Source organism: Epinephelus fuscoguttatus, linkage group LG9 (assembly GCF_011397635.1).
Source record: "Epinephelus fuscoguttatus linkage group LG9, E.fuscoguttatus.final_Chr_v1".
Lineage (NCBI taxonomy): Eukaryota > Metazoa > Chordata > Actinopteri > Perciformes > Serranidae > Epinephelus > Epinephelus fuscoguttatus.
In genome coordinates, this window is record NC_064760.1 from 14,013,639 (window position 1) to 14,035,031 (window position 21,393).

General features: G+C 41.8%; 1 protein-coding gene across 1 annotated transcript in view; it reads left to right on the top strand.

Annotated features, from left to right (window-relative positions):
* The window catches only part of LOC125894308 (cohesin subunit SA-2), a 38,004-nt gene extending 16,896 nt beyond the window's left edge, over positions 1-21,108 (top strand). The window contains exons 16-32 of the mRNA XM_049585625.1: positions 2,316-2,463; positions 2,678-2,706; positions 4,013-4,213; positions 5,084-5,151; positions 5,316-5,403; positions 7,806-7,886; positions 10,030-10,122; positions 10,379-10,547; positions 11,646-11,779; positions 13,909-14,010; positions 14,469-14,602; positions 15,389-15,511; positions 16,055-16,233; positions 17,646-17,841; positions 18,323-18,424; positions 18,519-18,612; positions 20,649-21,108. Of these exons, the coding sequence (XP_049441582.1) occupies positions 2,316-2,463; positions 2,678-2,706; positions 4,013-4,213; positions 5,084-5,151; positions 5,316-5,403; positions 7,806-7,886; positions 10,030-10,122; positions 10,379-10,547; positions 11,646-11,779; positions 13,909-14,010; positions 14,469-14,602; positions 15,389-15,511; positions 16,055-16,233; positions 17,646-17,841; positions 18,323-18,424; positions 18,519-18,612; positions 20,649-20,699 (1,992 nt within the window). The 3' untranslated portion in view covers positions 20,700-21,108. The remainder of the gene's footprint in view (positions 1-2,315; positions 2,464-2,677; positions 2,707-4,012; positions 4,214-5,083; positions 5,152-5,315; positions 5,404-7,805; positions 7,887-10,029; positions 10,123-10,378; positions 10,548-11,645; positions 11,780-13,908; positions 14,011-14,468; positions 14,603-15,388; positions 15,512-16,054; positions 16,234-17,645; positions 17,842-18,322; positions 18,425-18,518; positions 18,613-20,648) is intronic.
* Positions 21,109-21,393: the final 285 nt, after the last annotated feature.

The following is a 21,393-nucleotide window of genomic DNA, read 5'->3' on the forward strand; positions in this document are numbered from 1 at the left end:
ACACTGAACTAAAACCCTTTGGCGTGAGTACGAAACAAGACATTAGATGACGTAATTTTGGGGTTTAGACGAGACAGACCGACATTTTTCAACATTTTAACACATTTTCAATGAAATCGACTAATCGAAGAAATAATCGACAGATTAGTCGACAATGAAAATAATCGTTAGTGGCAGCCCTACTAGCTACTGAGGTATTTGACCAGGGTTGACGCGCCTGTTGCTGGACACGCTACGCTACCTTCGTTATCCAAATGCTGAATCAAGGTCCATGAAGCTTCTTGGGTTGCATCACCGTAACCTTTATTTCACGTGTGCATGGCAAAGTCCATCTGTTACATCCACATTTGTCATTCAGTACAAAACACAAACAAAACTGTAGCGTTCTGCGCCATTGCGGTCAAAAACCATTTGCCCTTCTGGGCCAAACACCAGATGACCATAGTGAGGTCACATCCTAAATACCTGAACTCACCAGGTGACAGTACAGTGCCCCCCAATGCCGACACAGTGAATTACACAGTTAAAGCAAAACCTCCCAATAACATATTTGGCTCCTATAGCAAATATGAGGTTTCCATTTCCTATTGCAGTGCTCACACATTTGTTTTTCACCTCAGTCTAATTTTTAACATAGGCATCTCATTGCAAAGAGTGACGAGCATAGACTGTATAAAAGAAGTGGACATAGCCACAGTGATGTCACCTGTTGGTTTGTGGACTACCATTTTGAGGCATTCTGTTTTTTCAGAGCCTGAAGTGATGATATTTGGATGAGAGGGCGGAGCAGGGGAGGATATGCATTACTACACCTCTATCCTGATTGACAGGTCGCTATATTAGCGACATGTCAGTTACTAGGAAGCCACGCCCTAAAGCACACCCTGCTTTATGACCTATTTTACTTAAATCGGACCATAATTTACAAAATGAACATCATGCTGTACTAAAGAAGACTTGTAACTAGTGATTGAGATCATAAACTCATTAGGAAACTGTTTACTGAGGTAATAAGTAAAGTAAGAAGTAGAATAATTTTCTCATAAACTTCTATACAATTTGACTTCTTGTCGTAGTCGCCCCCTGCTGGCCATTAGAAAGAATGCAGGTTTATGGCTTCACTTGTCAGACCCAGAGGACACGTCTGTGGTGACTAAGATTAGGTACCAAATTTGGTGCTTTTAAGGATATTGACCAAAATTACATTGGTACTACTGAGTACCATTTCACGTTAATTCAATCATTGACAAATTTAAGTATGTGCAAGAGCATCTGTTTAGCTCTACTTGTGATTCAGAAAAAGCAAAGGAACAGAGAAAGAGAGAGTGAGACTGTGTCATCCTTGCAGCTTGTTCAAAAATTATATTTTTATTAATCTATTACAGAGAAAATAAAGTACTGAAAAAAAGCACCATTTGGGTACTGGTACCAAATCCCAGGTACTGGTGTAGGTTCAAATAAGGGCAGGGCGATATGGATAAAAAAATCATATCTCAGTATTTTCAGGCTGACTGGCAATACACGAGAGATATCTTGGTATTTTCTACAAGATGGGCTACATCAACCCTATACGATTAGCGGCTCACGGGCCACATGAGGCCCAGATGCAACCTCTGAGTGACCCGGGCAGGGATTAGTACCGAGACCTGATATTAAACGGCCCGAGGCAAATTTAATCAAGACCGTAATAATAGTAAGCTCTGACGTTACCACCTCTTTTATCATTTATGATCCACCTCACGCAAACTAGCAAACAAACGCTCACCTGACACAATCAAGCAGCTCTGTCTCCACCACATGCAGCGCAGCGATGTACTGCATGTGTGCTACTGCGCTAATTTCATTCATCTCACAGACTGATTTAGCGCAGCACATGCAGCATATGGACTGATGTTGCACTGTAGACTAATTAACAGACAGATTAAATGGAGTGGCAGCTCTGTGTCTGTCTGAGTGTTGCTGGAGAACTTGTGAGTGAGAGTGTGAGAGAGGAGAGATGCACACTGCCATGGCTTTTTGGAAAACTGACATTATATATTATATCACCCAGCCCTGGTTCAAGTGTTAAAGGTACCCAACCCTAACAGTGACAAATGCTGGGCATGAGCTTCATCGCTTTTTTAAAGACAGAAAAGTGCATATTGCAGCTTTAAATATTTTCTTGAGCAGTGTTGGTAGTTCACTCATCTGTGAACATGTAGGAAACACACACATGCTTGTTCTCATGGTATTTGTATGTTTTTTGTCCTCACACATGGTTGAACTGCTGGCCTGCGGCTCCTGTGTGTTGTGACTGAATGTACATGTGGGATCAGATCCTGAGCATGAAGGATAAGAAGGTCCAGGAACAAGAGAAGAGACGTATCACCTCACACTTCATCCCATTACTGCCACAGCTACTGGCCAAGGTACACAGCCAAGGTTCACCTAACACCATTTCAGTTTTATACGTTTATACAAAGGGTCAAAATTTCAATAGTTGAATTATTGGCGGAGCAACAAAAGCACTGCTACCTTTAATTCTTCATTAAAGACTTGTACAGTATTACCTTAATTGTATGCTGTTATCTCATATGAAGGTAGATTACTGTGCCAAGTACATGCAGGGTTTTTTAGTTTCATTTCACGTGTTTTAATGCTGAGCTTGTGTTTTCCTCCTACCCTCACTAACCCACAGTACTCAGCAGTGCTCCGCGACTGGAGAAGGTAGGAGTGGTGGAAATGTGGCTGTTCAATTCATTCAAATAAACACAAGTTTGTGCTCTAGAAAAGGATCAGCGCTCAGTGAATAACCTCCTAAGCCCTATGATAAGCTATTATGGCAAGGCTTAACTATACAGACCAGTGAGCAGTGATAACTAACATGTCTTTGGGGTCATCGGGTGGGAACCTCCTTTCACCAGTGTTTCGTCTAGTTGGTCCCACAACACCTCCAGGAGGCTAGACAGTGATCTCTGGCGTCCCAGAGACACTCCCCTAATGCCAGGTCTCACTGCTCCCCACACCAACCCAATAACCTCCTTTACCTTACTTACACATGGCTTTCTCAGCCCAAACAGCACTGCCACCTTCAACCAAACCCAGGCTCCGTACATGCAAGCTCCAGGTAGAAGTAATGCTGATACTACCTTTCCTAGCACATTCACCATACTCTATTTCACACACTACATAGCATAACTACAATATAAGCTAAAGTTAAAGGAGATAAATAAACTTGCAGGATCAGCAAACACACTCAGGTTGCAGCATGGTCTCAAACAAAAGGGATTCAAATAGGCCACTCCCACACTTAAATAGCCTTCCTCTTCCTGGATTTCCTCCTTACTTACACATGGCTTTCTCAGCCCAAACAGCACTGCCACCTTCAACCAAACCCAGGCTCCGTACATGCAAGCTCCAGGTAGAAGTAATGCTGATACTACCTTTCCTAGCACATTCACCATACTCTATTTCACACACTACATAGCATAACTACAATATAAGCTAAAGTTAAAGGAGATAAATAAACTTGCAGGATCAGCAAACACACTCAGGTTGCAGCATGGTCTCAAACAAAAGGGATTCAAATAGGCCACTCCCACACTTAAATAGCCTTCCTCTTCCTGGATTTCCTCCTTACTTACACATGGCTTTCTCAGCCCAAACAGCACTGCCACCTTCAACCAAACTCAGGCTCCGTACATGCAAGCTCCAGATAGAAGTAGTGCTGATACTACCTTTCCTAGCACATTCACCATACTCTGTTTCACACGCTACATAGCATAACTACAATATAAGCTAAAGTTAAAGGAGATAAATAAACTTACAGGATCAGCAAACATACATAAATACTCTGAATAGATCATTAAAATTTCTTAAGAGATTACATCATGTCCATAACCCCTCTCCAATATTTTTCTCCTATACCCACTTTAACATGCTCTTGTTCTGAAGTACTGCTACTTAACTGTTCACCTTCCATCTGCTGTTTTCCCTCAATCTTTCCTCCATCCCTCTCCCCTCTCTTTGCCAGCATCTGGACCTGCTATTGTCTCAGGTGTGTGGTATTGTGGAGAAGCACACAGAGACCACCGTGCTGGAGGCTTGCGCCCGCCTGGTCTGCACCCTTTGCTCAGACAGCTACACCTTCTCCTCCCGTGCACACCTGGCATTCAGCCAGCTGCTGGACCGCCTGACTGAGTGCTTCGGCACCTACTTAAGTGACCTGCTGCAGGTAGAAGAGCATATGGGCACTATATGGGTAATATGTAAACTCATCTTCATTGGTCGACTACAAACATGACGTATCATGTGAAACACAGAATTAGCTACATGCCTATTGCCAACAGCGTCATTAACAGGCAGCTCGCTCAGTGTGTGACGTGCACTTGTAGATAAAATATAGGCCTATATTAATGAAGGTTCATTAGTATGGTTTTGTATTTCTCTGTAATGTAGCACAGTGTTAACAATGTTACTGATACTATTCTTTCTCACACCTTCAACTCAAACCATAATGTAATAATTAAATTAATATGGTAAACATGTGGCCGACAAGTCAAATAATGGGCCTAAATGAAGACTAATGGTTGACTAGGAAAACTCTTAGTCAGGGGCAGCCCTAAATAACCCTCATGAAGGCAGGATTTATCACAGGAGTTAGGAGTTAGGTGTGCCTAATAAAGTGGCAACTGAATGTATGCTCATATAGTATATTAGTATATATCTACGTAAGCAATATAAACTACTCATTCTGGCATGTTGTTCAGTTTGACTAATATATTGTAATGCCACCTCATATCACCAATGTACCAAATTATTGATTTTAGTTTTCCTTAAAAGCCTAAAGTAATCCATTACACGTGATAATTAAACTGTGCAAACACAAGATTGTGCTACAGAACACCAAAAAAAAGCCCCCCAAAAATAAGCTAAAGACTTGAAAAAAATTTATAAATCACTGTCAGGATGTTAAATGTAAGCATGTATTTTCAGTTAACGAGTTGTTTTTAGTCTGCATATTGTTTTAGTAGAAAAACAAACAACAAATCCAGATCGGTAAGCATCTGTTCTCTCAAGAGTCTGTGTGTGCTTGTGTACTCAGGGTACTGCAGATGAAGATGACGTGTACAATGCAGCCACTGCTTTGAAAAGGATTGCAGCCCTGAGCAGGTCGGTTTCTGATCTTATGATACACATAACGAAAGTGGTTCAGGCTATTTCTAACACAGAAGTAAGTGTGTGTGTGTGTGTGTGTGTGTGTGTGTGTGTGTGTGTGTGTGTGTGTGTGTGTGTGTGTGTGTGTGTTTGCTTTGCTGTTTGTGTTTGTTGTCCAGTGCCAAAGACCCGACAAGCTGGAAGCTGTTTGACTCCTGTGTTGAGCTTCTGAAGAGCAGGATGGAGTCCAGAGAGCTTGACAAGGAGGTGTGTGTCGTAAAGTCACACATTTTGATTTTTGAGGGGGAGTGTTGTGATGATGGAGGTCTTAGCTTAAGGTGCTTCAATCCCCTGAAAAATCTGAGAGGGTTTATTTTTCCAATCATAAACAAAGTCGGGAGTGCAATAAAACATCACAGAATGTTGCTACAGAATTCAAAAACACCACAAAATGCATCATGGAGCTGAAAATCGTATTGCAATATTAAGTAAATTGCATTAATTGCCTTTCAGACAAGGCATGTTTGACTGCCTTTTAATTGACCTCTTAAGCATTTCTGAATTTACTCCACACTGTAAAACTGAAGTACAGAAATTTTTAGTTTGGGCTAAATAGAGTGGAGCAGGAATGAGTCCTAAAACACGGAATTAATTTAGCATTTTAGCACTTCTGGTTACTTCTTCTTGAAGTCCGTAGCCCTCTTTACAAGGACGGTCCCCCACTAAGAATTTTCCTAGCCGACCAGCAGTCCTCATTTAGAGCCATTAGTCGACTAGTCGCCCACATGTTTACGATATTAATTTAATTATTAAATGATATATTTTGGGCGGGGCAACACAATGGTTTGAGTTGAAGGTGTGAGAAAGAATAGTATCAGTAACATTGTTAGCACTGTGCTACATTACAGAGAAATACAAATGCTACTATATGAGCATACATTCAGATGCCACTTTATGAGGCATACGTTCTGTGATAAATTCTGCCTTCATGAGGGTTATTTAGGGCTGCCCCTTACTAAGGATTTTCCTAGTTGACCAATAGTCATCATTTAGGCCCATTAGTCGACTAGTCGCCCACATGTTTACGATATTAATTATTATATTATGGTTTGAGTTGAAGGTGTGAGAAAGAATAGTATCAGTAACATTGTTAACACTGTGCTACATTACAGAGAAATACAAAACCATACTAATGAACCTTCATTAAAGCTGCAGTAGGTAGAAAGCCAGAAAACGGTTGATTTGAGTCTCATCTGAGTTAGGTTTTTGTTCGTCTCCGCCCTGAGCCCCTCCTACCAGACAAGCACGCGAGTATTTTATCCTACTTGGTTCTATTTCTCCCTCTCTGGAAGCCTTGGCTCTCCCTCACCGCGCAGCAGCCCACCCCAACCCACCCCATCCCTCCGTCGCGGCCCTGCACATACTCCCGAGCCTCGCTCACCCTCACCGCGCAGCAGCCTGCCCCATCCCTCCCTCGCGATCTGCACATACTCCCTCGGCTTGACTCTCGCTCTCCATGGAGAGCCCTCGGCTCCGCTCCCACGGCTGACCCTTGCGCTCTCTGGCCGGGCCTGGCCCCACCTCACCCTTCCCCTCCCTCCGGGGAACCGAGTTCTGTCTTCCTTTTTTTGGGTTGTTTATTCGTGTAGGCAGTTGTAGCCAATGCTGGAATAGCTATTTTACCTGGTGCACTGTTTGCCATTGCCGCTTGCTCTCCCCTTCTGCTGGCGGCACGGGAACGCGCGTATGCATTAGAACAGCCAATAGGAATGCAGTGGTCTGAGCTGACCTTTGATTGGTTGATGCACATCGGCACGATACTGATTCTTTAGAGGCTGAACACAGAGCCATGGCGTGGTGCAGAAACCTATTGTTTGTCTCAGACCACTTGATTTACATTATGCTTAGAGGATATTATAAAATTTTTACTCAATTATACCAAAACAATGTTGCCTACTGGAGCTTTAATATAGGCCTGTATTTTATCTACAAGTGCACGTCACACACTGAGCGAGCCGCCTGTTAATGACGCTGTGGGCTAATGGGCATGTAGCTACTTCCATGTTTCAGATGATACGTCATGTTTGTAGTCGACCAATGAAGATGAGTTTACATATCACCTTGGGTTCATCCTTCACCTTCTCAAAATGATCCCACACTTTGGATTTCCTGCCCGACATGTTATTAACTAGCCTGTGGAATAACCCTGTGTGGCTCCTGTCTGACTGCTGAGCGTGGCCACTTCCTGTGTCTGTCCTTTCAAATTAATTCCCACATGGTCCAGTCAAATACAGTAGGTTTTTTATTTATTTTGACAAGGTGCAGCTCCTAAAAGAGTTTAACATATTTTTTTTTAATGAAATCTTGCCGACTAATGACCTTTCCAGTCAACTGACGTTTAGTCGACTAAAAGGGGGCAGCTGTACTTTCTACACAGAGATCACACTATAAAACCATTACAAAGTCCTTCTTCATGTCGCCTTAGTATTTTTGCACAGCACCAAAGGCCCAAAAATCCCATGGAAAAAACCCATTGATCCCAGTTCATCCTTCATTTGATTTAGTCTTGTGTAGGCATGGATCAGCTTAAGAAAAATAACATAAAAAATGTTTAAGGGGTCGTACACAGGCCGCGTTTTCAAAATCTCTTTGCTCTTGTATAATTTCAGCTCATGGTGTCGGCTCTGAAGTGTGCTGCTTTCTACCTGATGTGGGCTAAAGTGAATGCAGTCAACTCCACACCAGCTGAGGTGCTTATCTGACTTTCTTTCTGCAACACTGCATTTGTCCTTCATTGCATGTGTAGAAATAGCTTGACCTTCTCTCAGTCTCTCACACACCAAGAGATGTCACACGCTAACTTGGCTCCTGGAAGTGCCAGTCTACCTGCTCACAGTAACACGGCCTGCATGATGATGGCTATCACATCACAGCCAACCCACGGTGGCCGTGTTGGTGGCCTTCCTGTGTATTTGTGGAGCTCTCCTTGTCCATGTTCTTCAACAATGCACCAGCTGCACAGACAGCAGGCAATTACCACAACAATCTGTTCATATGCATCCAAGCTCACGATGACACTCAGACATTTATTTCCAACTGGTTCACACGTTTTCTTAGTTTCTCTTCGTGTATTAGTTCTGTCTCATCCTGTCTGCACTCTCTTGTTCTCTCTCAAGCTCATTTTCACTTTCTCTTGTTGTTTTCTCACTCTTTCACACACACTGAGCACGTCATCATTAGTCATCCATCCATTTGTGTGTTTACGTAAACTACAGTTCCAGAGAGACAACATGCAAATGTGTTTCATGTCTCAAGTTATTTTCATCTCTTGTCTATTTGTGTGTTTATAGCAGCACAGTTTGAGAGGCTCTTCCTACATGTAGGTTTCATGAGAGGCTGCAAAGAAATCACAGCATGTTTTACTCACAGTTTATTTTGTCTATGCTACTACGAGGGCTGAACAATGTGGGGCAATAATCAAATGTTATTTTGTTTAGTATGCAGTTTTTCTTTACCTGATTTTCTTTTGTTACTGAAAAATAAATATGAATCTCACTGATCTCCTGTCAGTCACAGTGTAGTGGCTCTACCACTCTAAAATATTTAGATAACTCAAAGCCTCACTGTAAATGTGCTGCTAACCGGTCCTGCTTCAGCTTCTGGAACATGGTAGCGATGCTAATGCTCACTTCAGTGCTAAACTTCACTTAAACCAGCAGTTGGGAAGCAAGACACAGGAACTTAGGTGGTCTTTATGAACTGCAGCATCCATTCTCGGACACACTAAAACCTCCAGGGTACATTTACTACTACAGCTTTACCACTAATTCCTTCTGTGCTCCAAATGCCAAGACCTGTCAGCTCTGAGCTCATCAACCATCAGTCTCTGGCTCGACGCTACTCTCAAAACAAACTTGAATTGCACTTACAGAGACAACTCACCCCAAAATTGAAAACGTATTTTTTCTTGGCTTGTGTTGCTCAAGGCGCCAAAACAATATATTTGAAAAACTCAACAGCAACATCTCTTTCCAGAAATCATGACCTGGTTACTCAAGATAATCCACAGACCTTGTTGTGAGCAGTTTCATGTAGGAACTATTTTCTTTTCACCTAACAACACTCACCAACTGTATCACTGTGCAGAAGGAAGCATGCATCTACTGCTACCTCATTCAGCACCACTGAGCTAGCTAGCATCTCAGCTCAGCCGAGGAAGAAGCAATAATGTTCTCATGCTCTCACGATTACGAGCCTCTCATGAGGTGATAAAATTGGTGGGTGTTAAGTTAAGTTTTTCAAATGTATTTTTTTGGCGCTTTGAGCACCACAAGCTGAGTGCTATCTAGTTCCATTAGATTGGAGAGCAAGCAGACATCTCTACGGCTGATATCTCCAACACTCAGCAACATATACCAAAACAGTCTACATTGATCAATAGCACGAAAGATAAGTGGAAACGTGTATTTTTGATTTTGGGGTGAACTATCCCTTTAAAGCAGCTTTGACCTTTTCCACATAGAAGCACTGAGAGCATCAAAGCTTGCACGTGGCGTTTTACAAGTTGTTTTCTTTATCTTCTGTCATTCACATATGTCATGTGGAGCTTTGAGCAGAGTGCGTGCACGAGAAGCCCACAGGGCAGGATGTTTCCAGCCATCTTGGTTAGACTGTGTAGCTTTTGCATTTTAAAAATTGTTTTTCTGTTACATTGCAAATCCCAGTTGGTTGATAAGCAACTGAAACACGGAAGCTGAATTACACTTTAATGTCCAGAGAATGAAAATATCCTGCTTTGCCCCTTGTTTCTGTTCTACACAACAAAATACAAAAACATTAATGATTTGTGATCTGTTTACCTCTGCCCTTTGTCCCTCCATCACCATCTTCCAGGGGGAGTTGAACAGTCTGAAGAGGGAGGTGCGTTCGTTCTGCAGGGTCTGTCAGACGTGTTTGTCTGTGAACCAGGCTGAGATCAGAGATCAGGTAACAACTTTATTACAACCATCATATGTGAACCAGCCATGTGAGGAGAGTATTTATCAAGGGGCAGGGAGATGTTATTGTCTTTGAGATTAGTTGCTCCTCTTTTACCCAGTGAAACAAAAAATACAAACTGACCAAAGTGCCGAATTGTTGGCAAGCTAATAAACCTTTTGTCAGATTTGACATGCAGACATATCTGAATTTTAGCTTGTAGATACAGTTAATTCTAATAAAGCTTGTGTCCTTCCATCCACAGGCATTTGAGCTGTTGTGCGACTTGCTGCTCTTGTACAGTGCGAGTTCAGTCCGCTCTGAACCCGCCCTCCAAACACTGGTCAACCTGCCGTCTGATTCCCTGCGCTCGGAGATGGCTGCTTTCCTCCTGGACTACGTCTTCACTGACCCTGAAGATACTGAACTCACTGGTATTTTTAAAAACAGAATGAAAAAATAACACCTTCTTTTAAAGGAACACTTGACCTACAAAATGACCATCTGTGTATCAGTCAGTCACCACTTTATCTTGTACTATTTAAGAAAACTTTGTTTTTCTCCCATGCCTACACATTGAACGAAGAATCCAAAAAAGGAAAAAAAAAAAACAGTCTTTATGAATTGAAATAAACAGGGTCCTCATTTAACAACAGCAAAACCATAAAAAAAAAATCTGTTTAAAGACTCATACAGTTTGTGCAGTATCATAACCTATTGCATTTCAAACATGCGTGTCCATGTGTGAGACTGTTTCTGTATAGACGTGTTTTAAATAGTGAGGCTTTAGTGAGAATACATATACAGTAAGGACTTATCGTACAACCGGATACATGAGATTACACTGCACGAGTTGTGTGAGAGTTTGTAAACAGATGTTTTGATATAGTTCTGCTGGTGTTAAATTTGGACCCTGTTCGCTTCAATTCATGAGGAGTGTTCTTTTTTGGATTCTCCATTTTTCATGGATGCATGCAAGGAAAACAAAGTTTCCTTCACAAACTCAATGTAACAGGCGACGAGTTACTGATATACAAGTGGTCATTTTGCAGGTGAAGTATTTGTATGAACTGTGGTACCTACCAGAGGCACTCTCAGTCTTTGTTGACAAGCCTGTAACAGATTGTCATCCTCTCCTTTTTTAAGCTACTGAGAGATGATGTTCAGAAATTGATTTTGTTTTCCTCGTGGATGTGCAGTGTTTTGGAAACAAACTGCTCAGTTTTAACTCTGCCAAATCTCTCCCAGGGGACCTTCTCATCATTTATGCCTGCAGACATAGTTTTTGATCTCTTGTTTTGAGAATCTGCTGCTATAACAAACCTTTTTCTTTCTGTATTTCACAATGTACTGCCAAATCCCAAGCCAAATACCAGCCTATCATCATATGCTCTGTTTTGCTTGTGTCTTATCAGCACCTCAGAGTTTTCTCCCTGCCTCTCCTGTCTATATTTTTTTAAGCAATTATTGGTCTGTTACTGTTAGTCATGCTCTCCCTTCTATTGTTCCTCCACCCTGACTCTCTTCTATAGTTGAGGGTGAGGAGGAGATGAAGATAACTCTTCTCCAGAGGAAGCGCAACCAGCTGGCTGGTTACTGTAAGCTGGTCATCTACGGGGTGCTGGACCTCACCGCCGCCACTGACGTCTTCAAGCACTACAGCAAGGTGGAGATGGAGAAGAGGGACAGTTCATTCTAAAGACAAAAATACACATTTTTCCTCTTACCTGTAGCTGTTTATCAATCATGATTGTTTTGGTTTGAGTTTCTGAGTGTTGGAGATATCAGTCATAGAGATGTCTGCCTTCTTTCCAATATAATGGAACTAGATGGCACTCAGCTTGTGGTGCTCAAAGTGTGTGACGATATGGTTGGTGGGTGTAATTTAGTAGAAAGAAGAATAGTTCCTACATGAAACAGTTCATGACAAGGTCTGTGGATTATCTTGAGTAACCAGGTTGTGATCTCTGTTGAGTTTTGTTAAATGGTTTTTTTTTTTTTTTTTGGCGCCTTGAGCACCACAAGCCAAGTGCCATCTAGGTCCATTATATTGGCGAGAAGGCAGACATCTCTACAGCTTATATCTTAAACACTTGACAACTCACACCAAAACAATCTAGACTGGTAAGTGGCGCTACAGAAAAGAGGAAAATATGTAGTTTTTGAACTGGCCCTTTTAATTATTATATAATTAAGAGTTTTAATTATTAGGTTATATACTGTATACTCATCAGCCACTTTATTAGGTACACCTTGCTAGTACCAGGTTGGACGCCTTTTGCCTTCAGAACTGTGTTAATTCTTGGTGTCACAGATTCAACAAGGTGCTGGAAACATTCCTCAGAGATTTTGGTCCATATTGACATGGTAGCATCACACAGTTGCTGCAGATTTGTCAGCTGCACATCCATGATGTGAATCTCCCGTCCCACCACATCCCAAAGGTGCTCCATTGGACTGAGATCTGGTGACTGTGGAGGCCACTGGAGTACAGTGAACTCATTGTCATGTTCAAGAAACCAGTTTGAGATGATTTGAGCTTTGTGACATGGTGCGTTATCCTGCTGGAAGTAGCCATCAGAAGATGGGTACACTGTGGTCATAAAGGGATGGACACGGTCAGCAACAATACTCAGGTAGGCTGTGGTGTTTAAACCATGCTCAGTTGGTACTAAGAAAATATCCCCCACACCATTACACCAGCAGCAGCAGCCTGAACTGTTGATACAAGGCAGGATGGATCCATGCTTTCATGTTGTTGACACCAAATTCTGACCCTACCATCTGAATGTGGCAGCAGAAATCCAGACTCATCAGACCAGGCAACGTTTTTCCAATCTTCTATTGTCCAGTTTTGGTGAGCCTGTGTGAACTGTAGCCTCAGTTTCCTGTTGTTAGCTGACAGGAGTGGCACCTGGTGTGGTTTTCTGCTGCTGTAGCCCATCTGCTTCAAGGTTGGACGTGTTGTTGGTTCAGAGATGGTCTTCTGCAGACCTTGGTTGTAACCAGTGGTTATTTGAGTTACTGTTGCCTTTCTATCATCTTGAACCAGTCTGGCCATTCTCCTCTGACCTCTGGCACCAACAAGGCATTTTGGCTCACTGGATATTTTCTCTTCTTCAGACCATCCTCTGTAAACCCTAGAGATGGTTGTGTTTCTAAAATACTCCAGCCCGTCTGGCATCAACAACCGTGCCATGTTCAGAGTCCCTTAAGTCACCTTTCTTCCTCATTCTGATGCTCAGTTTGAACTTCAGCAGGTCGTCTTGACCATGTCTACTTGCCTAAATGCATTGAGTTGCTGCTATGCGATTGGCTTATTAGCTATTTGCGTTAACAAGCAGCTGAACAGGTGTATCTAATAAAGTGGCTGGTGAGTGATTGATTATATATGCACGTTAAGCACTATATTCTTTGACTGGTTGTGTGTCAACATTGGTTACAAATGTAAGCTAAATTAATTAACAGTTCAGTTGGTGAGTTCAGAAATGAATAAGTAGTTGGACCATCATTCTTTGGAGAAATAAATTGGATTAGGAATGCAGGAAATGAGTTTATAAAAAATTAATAATGGAGAGGATGTGTAAGAGAGTGGAGGATGGTGAGAAAATCTGTTTGAGAAGCAGCGAGGTGCGGAGAATGAGTCAGAGGGAATCGTGGTTAAAAGAAGCCCAAATGACTGGAAGGAAGTGGATTATTCTTACATTTTGTGACATTTAGACAGCGCTGTTAATTAAATACCCTAATGAGCATTACTGAGGTGGTTCTTTTTTTGTCTTTTCTGGTTTTCTCCAGTACTTCAAAGACTTCGGCGACATCATTAAAGAGACCGTAAGCAAGAGCAAGCTCATCAGTCCTGTGCTGAGCGCCAAGACTGTCTGCCTGAGTCTGCAGCAGGTGTGCACTCACAGGACAGTAACCAGCCTCTAATTATCTCTGTCTTAGTGTTTTTATTGTGTCGTGTGAACTTTTAATGAATGCGCGAAATACCTTTTAACAGTGTTTGTAGTTTGAAAATCAGTAATCACAACTTTTGATAGTTAAATATTTGTGGTGCTTAGTGGTGGTTTTTGAGTTATATCACCTTTCATTATTTTATCTGTTTCTTCAAATATTGTGTGCTGTTAGGGAAAAATCTTTGCACTGGAAACAACAGCTGCCTACAAGTGGGGGGGGGACGACATGTAAATCCCAGAATATATTAATTTTCTATAGTTGTTCATTCACTTCATTGTTTCCTGTGGCAAACCTCTCAGCAGTTGAAACCGGCGCCCTCTTCCATGTCTATAGGAGTGTTTGAACGGCTTGCCTTGTGTGTAACATGTTTATGTAAAGTCATGTTTGCGTGTGCTCAGCTGTTCTCTGAGATGCTTACGGAGGACCGCAGCAGGCAGGATCTGGGTGAGATCAGAGACTTGGCCAAGAGGCTTGCCATGAGCTTTGGCATTGATCTTCACCGCGTCCGCAAACCTCTGGTGGCCCTGCACATGTAAGTAACACACACATACTCTGACAAACATATTCAGGCCAGACCTGTCAACCCTTCTGATTTTGCTATTTTACTTTCTTACAGCTGTGAGGGCAGTTTTTCACCTCTTCCAGCCAAAATAAATGGGGCACAGAAGTTTTGCCAAGCAATAATGCAGTTGGTTATGTAGGGTTTTGAAGCATACAGGCTATATTAACTGGTACTAAATTAAGTAACTGGATCATTTTAACTACAGGATGCATTGATTTGTTTTATTTATTCTAATGTGTATTGTAAAAACACCCACAAGGGTAATCTGCTGCGTCACATTGACTGTGGTACAATGAGGTATTCATTTGGATCATTTTTAAAAAGATTGTACTTGTGTTTTACACATTTTATATTGTTTTTACTTGTTTGAGGGCTGCAGAGCTGCCGTATAGACAAAAAAATAGACCAACCACATAAAAAAGGAGCTGCGTGATGTCTGCGAAGGCAAGTGCGGCTTCTACGGTCAGTGTAGCAGCTTCGGTTGATTATAATGAATGTGCTCTGCTGCTGCAGATGTGTCGTGAAGTGTCTGTGTCCTGTGTACTTCAGTCACTAGGGGGAGTTAGAGCTCATTAGATTTAAAAGCAACAGATACTTTTCCTCTTACATGATAATCAACTCAGAATTGGTAATGAATCGTCACACTTGAAGGGTGCTGATTTAATATTAATTCATGTTTTCACACTAAAGCTGGTCCTTCCATTATAAATTAGTTTTTCAAGTTCAAGGTAATGTGTGTGTTGTTTTTGCTTTTAGGAACGGTGTACGTTTTGCATTTCGGGACCCACGGGAGGGAGAGGAGCAGCACACCAATATGGCCTTCCTGGAGATTCTCAGCGAGTTCAGTTTCAAGCTGCTGCAAAAGGACCGCGCCCAGCTGTGAGGGAGCTCAAACATGTTTACTCAAATGTGACCATATGCTTTCTGTCCTTCTGCACCTGAGCGTCAGTATTTCAATACCAGCGTCACAAACGAGTAACAGTGGTCATGCTGTCTGCCTTAACTGAATCTAGTGCTGGTGTTTCAGAGGATTTCATGTCCACATGTTACATCTCAGTAGGTTTGCTTGCATCATTCCAGGACCACCGCAAAGCAAAACAAGTTTTTTACTTCAAAGAGGAGAGATAGGTTTTCTTGTCCAGTGGCCACGAGCTAATGGTACAAGTACCTTTACACTGAGCAAAATCAATAGATCTGCTTTTCCAAAAACTGGGCTGCAGCCTATTAAATCAAGATTTGTGGATATTAAAAGCTTTCCCAACAGAGAGAATAATGTTCTCATTCTTTAAATGTCACTTTGTTTTATTGTAATGGATTGACTCAATAATTACAGAAATCTGGAAAAAGCTGAACTGCTAAATATTAACAAAGGTTTCTCAGTCTTTGTCCTCTCCTTTCTGTCACTCTGTCGTCCCCTCCCAGGGCTGCGTTTCTGAAATCAGAGTGTCCCAGTGCTGCCCTCTCCTGTCCGTCAGTCAGAATGTATCTGCGCTCCTTGGAGGTGCGCTCCTCTTCTAAAGCCAGAGAACAGGAGGAGGGAGGTGATGCTGCTTCCTCACATGATACCCCTGTGGCTAAACGCAAGAGGACCACTGCTCAGGGTGAGATGGACACACAGACTATAGAAATAACTGTGTGTATGATTACACAGCATAGTTACAGGTATACTATGCAGGGATTGTCAGTTACTGGTGGGTCAGACATGAGGGTCTGCAAAGGAACAGTTGTTGTAGTTAATATTAATTTGGTGAAAGGAAGGTTTCCCAACCCTCATGTACAACATAATTAAGGCTGCAATGGTTATTTTCTTGGATGATTAATCTTTCTTTTTTCCCCCAATGAATTGTAGAGGAAAATAGTAAAAAAAAAAAAAAAACTGGCCGTTACAAGAAGGGTTGGGTACCAAAACCCAGTGCCTATATTGCACCTGTTCCTGTACGACCAGTACCTAGCAGACTGAATCATAGTGCAGGTTTCAGTGTCCCATTTCAATGCCAGATTATGTGTGTAGTATGTGTGCAGTCAAAAGAGAGAAGGGCGTGTGTGTGTGATGGTGACACGTGACAGTGAGGCTGCGGCGACCAGAGCAGACAGTATTAAATGAAGTTGTGCAATGCGTGATCAGTTTAGGCTCAGTTGAAAGGCTCAAACGCTACAACTCCTCAAGACCCAAAACAAGTTCCGGTGTCTTGCTTCCCACCTGCTGCTTAAAGTGAAGGGGTTTAGCCTCAGAGTTAGCAGGTGAAGAAAGCCTCTGTTAAGGTGGAACAGCTGTTCTTGTAGTACTGACAGTCTTAGTCGCACCTAAACAAATTATTGGGGGAATGACTCTCTCGAGTTAGGGAGACAAATATTGATCATCAGTCTCTCTGACCAATTTACACGGAGAAATAAGGTCCAGGTAGAAAAATGCCAAAGTTATCCTTTAATAGTGTTTTGTTTTTATTCATAATTATATATTTAGGTAGACTTTAAACTATTAAGAGTTAATATATAGTTCAATGTCACATTCAGATTTGCCGTTGCAGTTTAAAAAAGCGGTTCTTTAATGTTGTTGACTTAGGCTTTGTGCTCTTTTTTTATATTATTTTAACACCAGTATTAGAAAAAACCCAAATGTTACTCAGACCTAATCACAAGTTCCTCCAAGCTCAGACTAACATCTTTAAATTCCCCGTTATGTGTAAGCAACAGCACAGATTTTAAGATGTTTAATTTATGTTGATATAAAACAGAGAAAAACTGCAAAAGCTCACATTTCAGAAGCTGGAACCAGAGAAGGTTGAATTTAAATGACTTGAATGATTCATCACTTGTTAAAATAGTTTCCAGTTTGCTGTTTGTTCACTTGCTAATTGGCTCTTTTTGGAAATAGTCCCCTCTCCTTGTCAGTGTGAATATCTTTGTGAATCCATTGGACTGTGCAGGACCAAGTGACGATGTGACTGAATCTTCTCTGTAGTTTGTTAAACACATGAAATGTACTTCTGTAGTTGACTTGTGTTTCTTCCAGGCTCAGCGGCCAGCACAGTCAGAGGATCCTGGTTGGACAGCAGCAGCATCCACAGCAGCCTGCACACACCAGCCCTCACCTCCACCGTCCAGAGACAGCCAGCCAAGCAGCCGGCCTCCAGGAAACCCACAGCCGCAGAGTCTGATATCGGCAGTGGCTTAACCGAGCCGGAATCAGAGGATGAGTTCTCCTCGGGGTGAGTTGAGTTTTATCAAAAGCACGTTTGCAGTATCTACCATCTCAATTTCAGAGGTTCGGAAATAACTGCCGGGCACCTGTCAAATGCTGAAAATTGCCAAAGGCCAATTACTTTCTGTCTGTGTACCAGCCAGGAGTCAGCCTCTGCTCTGTTCTCTGAAGGAACACTATATGCAGTGTTACTGGGCTAATGGCTGGGTTCAGCCAGCCACTGTGGTCAGCAGAGGGAAGAGCTTATTCCTCTGGATACATGTTGCAGCTGCAGAGACATTTGATGTCTTGGTGAATTTTCCTGTGGTTGACATAAATTTATATATAGTTATTTTCCCTCATCTGATAACTCAGCGTTCAAATAGATGCAGATACAGGATGTAGATGACAGGAAGGAGGGTTCCTGAGGTGCTTTCCCCATTTTACCAGCCAGCTAGAATCTGTAAAGACTTCATGGCTGCTGTAATTTACTGGCTGCTGTTCACCAGGTCTCACATGCGAAAGGTGAAGCCCGTCAGACGACACCAGCTCTCCTCCAGCATGTCTGGCCCCACTGTGGATCAGCACAACCTGAACTCCCACCTCACCTTGTAAGACTGATCTGACTGAAGAACTGTTTAAGTATCTCAAAAATTGTCTGATCTCAGTGTTATTATATGAGAACAAACTGTGTTTTCTCCACAGACTGTCTCTGATCGAGGATGAAGATGCAGAGAGAGAAGAGCCTCAGATTGAGGATTACGAAAGTGACTCTGAGCAAGAATCTGCATACACACTGGTAAACAGAAATCTTGGAGCATGTTAGTCATACCATTTTACAACAAAGTGCTCATTTACATCAGCTACACTGTCCTTATGATTAATGAGTCAGCTTCAGATCAATTGGGTGTTTACTAGAGATGTAAAGATTCACAAAATTCACGCTTCAGTTTGATACAACACAGTGGTGTTACGTTTTCAATACAGCAAATTTGTAATCAATTTATTTATTAAAACTATCATAAATTATGGGGCGCCGGTGGCTTAGTGGATAGAGCAGGCGCCCCATGTACAAGGCTGTTGCTGCAGTGGCCTGGGCTCGACTCCAGCCTGTGGCCCTTTGCTGCATGTCACTCCCTCTTTCTCTCTCCCCTTGACACTTGTCTGTCCTATCCATTAAAGGCTAAAAAGCCCCCAAAAAAATCTTTAAAAAAAAACAAAAAAAAAAAAAAACCCTATCATAAATTATGATGTTTATTTTTTTTTTTTTTTTACATTGAACAATGATGCATCTGAGTGAACCATCTTCTGGGGTGTCTTCTTTGCAGCATATAAAACAAAAGCAGCTCCCTATAAAATATAAAATGTAGTATTGTTGCCATAAACAAATACAAACAAAAGAAACAATTCTGTTTCTGAAATGCCAGAGAAATTCCCTTGTATTTTAATTCTTAAATGTATTAAAACTAACATAATTTTGTACAAAGCAGGAATTACAGTCTGGCTGAACTGGGCTTGTGAAGGAAAATTGTAACCTAGCGCAAATACGCTACGCATGTTCATAAAGTCTACAGTCAGGTCTCATATCTGCAGCTATAAATGTCCTGTCCCCGCAGTGATCTCTTTTGGCCTGTGTGAATCAGTTGAGACTAGCATAACGTCAGTTTGCAGCTTGTGTTGCACATTGTTTTCCTCTTGTTCCACTGATTGACATCATATTCACAGCAAAACCAAAGTGGCTCCAAACGCTAGACCTGTAGTTCATCAGCGGATCTTCTATTCCTGGTCTTGAAAAGGCACCACTAACCACATTGCAACAAGCTAGCTTAGCAGACAGAAATCCTGTTCTGTCATGTGGGCTGCCTTGTTGAGCTCAGTGGCACTGAGAACATTATATTTCACACAGTTTAACCTGTATATCTTGTTTTCCAAATGTAATAGGATAGTTTAACAAATTGTTTGGTTTGTAATGAAAGCCTCTTACTGAACCATTCAGAACAAATATGTGTTCTGTTACACCCCTAATATTTACAGCATTCTCTGAAGCATATGTAATGAGTTTAAGTCGCAGCGTATAATGCACTTTTGTGCTGCTGTTTTGGACTACATCTACTAAGCTATATTTGAATAAACCCATGTGAAAGTACATCATATTTCTAATGTTACCATGTGCAAATATTATAATTGTGGAGCTGAGCAACAGACTGGTTTATTATGGCAGCAATTCTAGTACCACAACAGTCTTAGACATTAATAAATTCATATTTCTGATGGGAGACATGAAGTTGGGACAGTGCCCCTAGTGGTATTTTGATGCAGCTTGTACGGTTTTCTTTGACTAACATCAATATTTTTTTACCCTCACCCATTTTTTTGTTTCTGAATGACTAATGGGAAGAACAATTTTTGATGTTGGTCCAGAACTGAACAAGAGGGCTGCAGCTGGCATCTGCAAAGTAGGCTGCAATTTTACCACTCAGGGCATTTATACACCATTAATTTATGTTCATAAGTGTTTGTTTTTGCCACTGGCAGGCTCAGATTGTTTTTAAATTTATGACAACATTATGGAAAGGATCCCTACAGAGACGTGTTTGCTGAAGAGCAAGATTCTTTTTGTTTCCAGTTAACATTACATTGCAGCCTGTTTGGCCACTGCCGGCTGCAGTGCTCTTGTTCACTACTGGACCAATTTTATTTATTGTCGTTCCCATTATTCACTTAGACACAAAAACATGGGAAGATAGAGTGCAGGTTAAAAAAGAATACAAAGGTTACCCTTTAAGGGCTGCATCCCTGTTGAGTTCTAATTTTCTTCTTGTTTTTGTGCTGCAGCCTTCCACACGTCACACCCCTGCCAGCATCCTTGATGAGCTCTTTGACTGAGGGCACGCAGACGTGAAATGCCTGGGGAAAAATGCTTCTTTTTCGTCAGTCTCTTCAACAGTGCTGCGGTTTTAGTGGTTTTGGTACATTTGATTTACACTTCTACATGACCCTTTACTGAGTTCACCTATTAGATCGATTTCAGTCATTAATTTTGTTGGAGGGGAGGACAAAGGAAAAATGATTATGCAGTCTGGGGACAAAGTTGTTGGTATTCACTGTGAGAATGTTCATGTTTTAAACACAGTATGTTGACAAGAAATGTTTAAGTTCAGTCAGATCCCTGCGGACTGGCAGCGAGCTAGAAGTCTCTCCTCCTGTGTTCCACTTGTTGAAGTTTCATAATGTCAGTCACTGTTTTTGACAGCACTGTTTTTTGTGTAAAACTCCATAAATAATTCTTGTTAATTAAAAGATACTTAATTTAGCAAAGTAACACTGAACGTGTCTTAAATGAGATCACAAGAAAAGGTGTTTATGAGTGGGCATGACCGTGTGATGTGTGTAAAGTAATCAGTAATATGCTAACAGGCTAAATTAAGAGAATGTACATACTCATTTATTTTCTGTAACTGCTTATCCTGTTCTGGGTCGCAGGGGGGCTGGAGCCTATCCCAGCTGACTTTATGCGAGAGGCAGGGGACACCCTGGACAGGTCACCAGACTATCACAGGGCTGACACATAGAAACAGAC